Source organism: Pyxicephalus adspersus, chromosome 4 (genome assembly GCF_032062135.1).
Source record: "Pyxicephalus adspersus chromosome 4, UCB_Pads_2.0, whole genome shotgun sequence".
NCBI lineage: Eukaryota > Metazoa > Chordata > Amphibia > Anura > Pyxicephalidae > Pyxicephalus > Pyxicephalus adspersus.
In genome coordinates, this window is record NC_092861.1 from 62,983,512 (window position 1) to 62,990,720 (window position 7,209).

Consider the following 7,209-nt stretch of genomic DNA (forward strand, 5'->3'; position numbering starts at 1 on the left):
CAGGCTATCACCTCTCACCCCCAATTTATTAGTCATTGTTTCTTTTTTATACTTTGGTCATTGTCATTGTTTCTTATTAATGCTTAAGCTGCATACACACGTGCAATAGCTATCATTGGAAATGAGCGACTAACGACCGTTTGTCCGATAATCGTTTAAAAAAGTGCACAACGACGGTGGTGAACGAGGATTGTTGCTGAAAACGAACGACTGTCCCAGCAGATCTGATTGGGCGATGATTGTTCGCAATCTATTGTGTGTACGGTCGTTCAGTGATCGTGGACGGTTCTGCAGTACTTTTTCTTCTTTACATGTCACTTCCTGCATCAAACGATCGTATCTAGCGTGTGTACATTATTGGTGAATGATTTTTGAACGATCATATCGTTACAGCATGTACAGAATTGTGCACAATCGTTAGTCATTTGTTTTCTAACGACAATTAATGCACATGTGTACCTAATTGACACACAAAAGAAACCTAATGAGATTTACAGGAAAATAACCCCTCACAATGCAGTCAACTTGTCTGATATTTCTCATTGATGATTCTGATATAAAATGGAGGCTGAAAACAAGATTGAGAAGGAGACAAAATCTTTTTCCTTCTCAAAGTTTGCCCATTCAATACAAAGGAGGATTTGCTGCTCTTGACATGAGGGGATTAAGCTGGAAGAAGTCATTTAGATCTATGGGGAACCAAATAGTTCTGGGACCGTATTGTTAGCAAGCTGTGAGCATGTGCAGAATTTATAGCACAGGAGCAGTGGTTGGTTGAGTATGCAAGTAAATTATATTACACAGTCAATGTCGCTTTCTTTTTTGCAAAAGGAATACTTGCACACAATATTGGACATAGATATGTTTAACAACAATTGATAGGTAGTGGTTCTCTTTGACTAGCCTGATTGCTATAAGACATAAGGCCATCACAAAATGTAGATTGTAAGCTCTTTTGGGCAGGGTCCTCTCCTTCTGTGTCATTATTTGTAGTTGTCTGTCATTTGCAACCCCCATTTAATACATAGTGCTAGGTGAGATGTTAGCTCTATATTAATACAGCCTTTTAATATTAAAAATAAAATGTACATTGACAGTACAGTCAGCTATGTGCAAATGTATGCTTTCAGCCCACCAGTTCCCAAAAATAAAACTTGGTTACATTTAAAGGGATGTACACTCAAATGCTATAGAAAAGCATGTTATCATTTTGCTTAAATGGTGCTCCAGGTTCCCTTCAGCTCCTATAAGCTTTGACATTTAGTGTTGTGATTCCTAATGAAGAGAAGAATCAATCACCCGTTTAGCAGAGATTACATCGGCAGATGTCTAGTCTTTTTGCCAGCACTGGGGGCCAGAATAGAACTTTATTCAGAAAGATAAGTATTTTAATTCCATGGAAGTTCAGATTTCATTATATCAGAATGTAAACCAGAATTTAACTAGCTAAGGACCAAGGAGTTACTGAAAAATTAGAAAAAAATACTTTTTTTTACCTATTTAACCTTTTAAAAACTACTTGGCATGCCTAGCCTAATGAATAAGCCAAATGAAATAATTAGTTCATTAATTAAATAGACTTATAAGATAGCTAGGAAAAAAGACTGGCTGGCTGCCATGATGGTATAATGGTTTTAAAAAAATTGTTACACTAAACCACACCAAGAATTCAAATCTGGTTCTGGTTTGCTGCTACTATATTTCAGGTTGGTTTCTGCAGTGTATACATTTCTCTCAACTCAGGTCTATTTTAGATTTGTATATGGTAAAATGTAAGAATTTATTTTACGTAAGAATTTTATTTTTTTTTTGTATTTCATATATATGAAACAGAACATGTCTAGTTTACAGTATAGGAGTATAGAACGTTTAGGATCTGACATTTAATAACCACTCTGAATGTGTAAAAGTTGTGTGCTTTAGGTTGCAGCTGTAAAGAGCATTTATATGATTTATGATTTTCAGTTCTATAGCAGAAAACATTAGGCAACTGTTTTTACATATTAATAGAGTTTTATACTTTCTTTCTACAGATTTGCAGACTACAGCGCCACCTATCAGGAGAAGATTATCATCAGGATTTCCTGTCTAGCATGCCACCCATTTTTATATCCCCAAGCAGTGATCCTCCACGCGATAAGCTCTCTGAAGTGGTACAGCTTTGTGGAGGAAAAGTGTGCAAAACAATACGTCAAGCCAAAATCTGTATTGGAATGTTTATGGGGAAAAAGCCCGCAGACATGACGAGTGTCTCTGAAAAATGGCTTCTTGGTAAGAAACAAAATGTTCCTAAAATAAAAAAAAAAATGTAATAATTATAATGTCATAATAATAGTGTAATTAATAACTTGTATCCATAGGAAAATGCTCTTAAAACAGAATTTCAAATTCTCCTTGTGTATAACTCCATTCAATGAATGATGCTGCATATTGCAAGCTACATTAGCAGGTTGAAATTTGATCTATCATTTAGTTACCTAGAAATCATAGCTAAACATTAAGCATGGCAATGTAGGGGATGGAGCCCACTTGCCTTCTCTACTTGACTGAAACTTTATAGGAAGTCTGGAGTCATCCCATGAAGCAGATTTTCCTATAAAGAATAAACACTCTAAATACCTGCAAATAAAGTTTTTTCCAATCATTTTACATTTATTTTTGTAAAAAGAATTCAAACATTTTTTAGATATTAGTCAATCCTTTAACTGGGGCACTGCCTTCAGGAGGAGATTAGTGGAAAACTAGTCCAAAAAAAATAATCCAAACTATTGTGCCACAATTATTCTCGTGTTACCAAAACGCACAAAAATTTGTGAGATGTGGTGCTATGAATTCTAAATGACATAGTAGCGTACCTTGATGTGAGATTTTGGCACAACACCCCTAACCTTAAAGTAGATGTAAAGCCTAACTGAATGACAGTTTGCTAAAACACTTTGTGTCAAACAATTTTAATTTATCATTGTAAAATGTTTGTGTCAAAATATAATAAAAAAAATTTGATCCTAAGCAATTTTAAAATTGATTGAACCTCAAAAAACAACAAACAACATATTCTACCATCTGTCATTATTGATTTAACAAAACAACCATGTGTGAAAAACTATTACACCCCATGATTCATTAGCTCGTAGAACCACCTTTAGCAGCTTGACTTGAAGTAGATGTTTTCTGTGTGACTTAATCAGTCTCCCACATTGTTGCGGAGGAATTTTGGCCCACTCCTGCCACTGCATTTCAGTTGGTTTGAGGTCTGGACTTAAAAAGGGCAATTGATAACACCTTCATTCTTTTCAGCCCTTCTGTTGTAGATTTGCTTATCATTGTGACCATTGTCATGTTGCATTACATAGTTTTGACCAAGCTTTAGCTGTTGCTTTGCATTTGACCGATGAATACCCTGGTTTACAGAGGAGTTCTAGGTCAACTTGATGACTACATTGTGCCTAGGTATGGAAAACACGCCCAAATCATCACCGCTCTACCACCGTTCATGTGCTGATATGCTGTGTTTGGTTTTCACATGTGTGGGCAATGCATCATGGCCACACATCTCCACGTTGGTCTAGTCTGTCTAAAGGACGTTGTTTCAGGAGTCTTGTGGCTTGTTATGATGCAGCTTTGCAAACCTTAGCTGAACTGGTATGTTCCTTTTAGAGGGTAGAGGCTTTCTCATGGCAACCCTTCCAAACAAGCCATACTTGTTCAGTCTTTTTCTAACTGTAATGTCATTTATTATACTAACTGAGGTCCGTAGAATCTGAGATGTAACCCTCCTTTTTTTCTGAAAACTGCATAGTCTGACCTTGGGGTGAATTTGCAGGGTCATCCACTTCTTGAAAGATTGGCAACTATCTTAAATCTTTTCCACTTGTAAATAAACTTTCTCACTGTAGAATGATGGACTTCAAAATGTTTGGAAACAGACTTAAAACTCTTCCCAGACTAATGAACAGCAACACTAATTGTAAGACCTCTACACTTTTTGTCTTTATGTCCCTGGAATGTATGAAACTAATTTAAACTGGGCATCCAGCTGGGCTTTAAGTAACATTTCCTAACTACTTTATTACAGCTAACTTGTGTTACCAACACCTCTTGACATATAAGCTCTTATCACTTTCTCCCACAATAACAAGATGATCCTGTGGTATTCAAAATGGGCTGTATGATGATAAATATCACTAAAGGAAGTCTGTGGACTACTGGCATTGTTTAGACTTGTTACAATCCCACACATCTTATTATAGTAACAGACATTTTAAACAGTACATACTCATCTTACTGAAGTAATTGCATCAAAATCCCCAATTATACACTTGCATTGGGGAAACACTGTCTTTGTGAACGAGTTTAGGAATTTAAACATTTGGATTAGGATTTTTTAACATTATGGCATATGATTTTCTACTGGTTCACTGAGAAAAGCATGAGCTATTTTCTTGGACACAGCTAAAATTCTATCAGCCACTGTGCTCACCTACAGCCATAGACAAATTTTTTGGTACCCTTACAGCTCCAGTCCTTTTGAAAAGTTATTAAGTAAAAATAAATGATCATTTAATATATTGATTGTCATTAGTATATCATAAAACAAAGCAGATGAAAAGAGATAAAGTGTTGCCTATTCTACAAAGTCTAAAATGGCCTGGACACATTTGTTGGTACTCCTAAAACTATTGTTTTTTTTTTTGTAATTTTTTTTTAAATGAGCGGTTTACTTTAATTAGAATAATAAAGTTGAGCAATCAGTCAATTCAGTCTGTTCAAATGGATAAAAGTAGTAACTGTATCATTGTTCGTCACGCACTAAACATAGACCAGAAAAGCAAATGAGAAAGTTTTGTAAAAAGTGCAGATGGAAATTCTTGGCATGCATGTTTAAGATAGAGGGTATAACCAGATTGATGTTCCTGTGACAACTTGAAAATAGTTTTAAGACGTTTAAGGTCCACAAGACTGTAACCAACTTCCCTGAAATCAACCCCAGAATGGTCAGCATTGAACAAATATGGAACAAAGAACTAAAATATACAGTCCAGAGAAGACACCCTTTACACCTTACACAGCTGACAGGTGCAAAAGTCTCAATGAGAGCTATTCAAACTGTTTGCATTGATTGCTTCTTTAGGTTGTGCAACAAAATATTAGTTGGAGTCCCTTCATTTTTTGTCCATGCTTTTTTAATTTGTATTCATTATCGGAAATGTTCTGTTGATTCAAAACTCTAAAGCAAAGTCTGATATTTTCTCAGTCTAGAATGAAAATGATGGGTGCCAAATACTTTTGTTATTTCAGAGAGAAATGTGGGCTTTTCTTTTCTCATAGAGTAGTACCAACAATGTTGTCCTCATTTGTGTATGTATGTTAAGGGTAATGAAACAGCAAAATCATGGCTGCACATGCTTTGGTTACTAAAGTTAGGTTTGTACCTATAATAGTGACAATTGTGGAACTTCAGGAGAATCTTAGGAGAGGGCTGCTCTCCAATGATAACTTTCATCAGTGAAGCTGGGTGATCCAACAAACCTGATCCACGATTCAAAACATTTGCTAGCAAATGACTGAAGAAAAGCATTCCGGGTTTGCTGGATCACCCAGTTTCACGGATGAAAGTGTATCCTCTTCAGCCTTGGAGTGCTTTAATAAATCGGGCCCAATTTCTTGGAAAGTGGTAGTTGAGGTGGTTTTGGGTATAGGCTCAGACAGCTGTCTAATACTTATGTAATAGCTTCTAAATTTCCTCTGTTGTCTCTTCCTGTTGTGTCTCAACCCTGCAAGTAAAGAAAAGGTTCCCGAATGAGACAGTAAGAAAATAGTCCAAGATTTAAGTCAAAAATGTACTTTATTTTATAAATAGCATTCAGAGGTATAACCACCCCTAGCTTACAAACAAAATTTGATCTTGCCTCACTTTGTCCTTTTTGACACATCCATAGCAAGAACACAGACAGATGTTCTAAGACTTTCCCACTGTACTCAAAAGTGAAGAGCAGATTTAAACAGATCATTTTTTTTGCAAGTGGCACACATCCAAATATTCAGTTTTAAAAGACAAATTTTATATCTTTGCTACTCTGCAAAATGCCCCCACTTTCTATGGATTTCCACACTTTTATTACTTCCAGGAAACTCTCTTTTTAAAATACTTACCTGAAAGGGTTTAAATGTACCTGCTGCCTTCACCCCATCAGAAAATACAACATGCTTCCTTGGTGTACAGAAATTCTTAATGCAGTGAAGACCAAATTAAAATGATTGTAGTGGCTAAAAGACAACAAGAACAAAAAAACTTTTTCTCATATTTACAGTTCTGCGTCCAAATAGGATATGACATAACAATGCGATATGACCGCTCATGTGCTATTGTACTATTGTACTGTGAATTTAGGGTATTGTTTTCTTTACAAAGATGGCATTACTTTAGGAAAAAGGCAGATAGGATAACTTTTTGAGCAATGGGGCATTCAGAGAGGTTTTATTCTATGGAATGCCAGAGTGTACTTTCATAATTACAACATGTGGATAAATGAATACACTGAAAAAATGCATGTTTAAATCCATTCTACTTAATACTTAATCTTGCAATTGTTATACAAGTACTTTAGTTAAGTTACTGCTTTTTAAAATAGGGTTAAGGCATGAGGTACAGGCATGGAGAAAGCAAAGACATAGCAGTCAAGTAAGGTGACTGAGAAACAACTTCTTTCCCTTAAAAAATGTCACAGTATTCCCTTACAAATAGATGGGAATTAGTGAAGTGAAGCAGAGCAGTAATGAGAATCTGGCCCAAATACATGTTGATAGACTGAAATGGTCAGAGAATCACCAATACTAGAGTGATGATTTTAAAGAATGAGAAGCATTCTAAGGCCATCTGCCACATGAAATGCAGCAGTGAAGCTGGGTTGTTGACCTTGGTTATAGAGGTCAGTACTAGTGAGAACAGTTTATGTGGATCGTTTTATTGAAAATTAGGCAGTATGGGAACGCTACAGTTAACTTTGGGAAAATAGGTCTGATAAACAGAGCTCCTGGAAAGTGTTGGCAAAGACCAGTACATATTTTGACATTTTTAGCAAGTGGTGGCATTGTCAATATTTCAACTGTCCTCAACTGACTGCATGCAACAAGAAGTACAGTTAGGTTCATAAATATTTGGACAAAGACAACTTTTTTCCAATTTTGGTTCTGTATATTACCACAATT

General features: G+C 35.8%; 1 protein-coding gene across 2 annotated transcripts in view; it reads left to right on the forward strand.

Annotated features, from left to right (window-relative positions):
- MCPH1 (microcephalin 1) overlaps window positions 1–7,209 on the forward strand; it is a 156,964-nt gene that overhangs the window by 146,718 nt on the left and 3,037 nt on the right. For both annotated transcript variants that reach the window (XM_072408430.1, XM_072408431.1), the window contains one exon: window positions 2,034–2,271. In XM_072408430.1, the coding sequence (XP_072264531.1) occupies window positions 2,034–2,271 (238 nt within the window). The remainder of the gene's footprint in view (window positions 1–2,033; window positions 2,272–7,209) is intronic.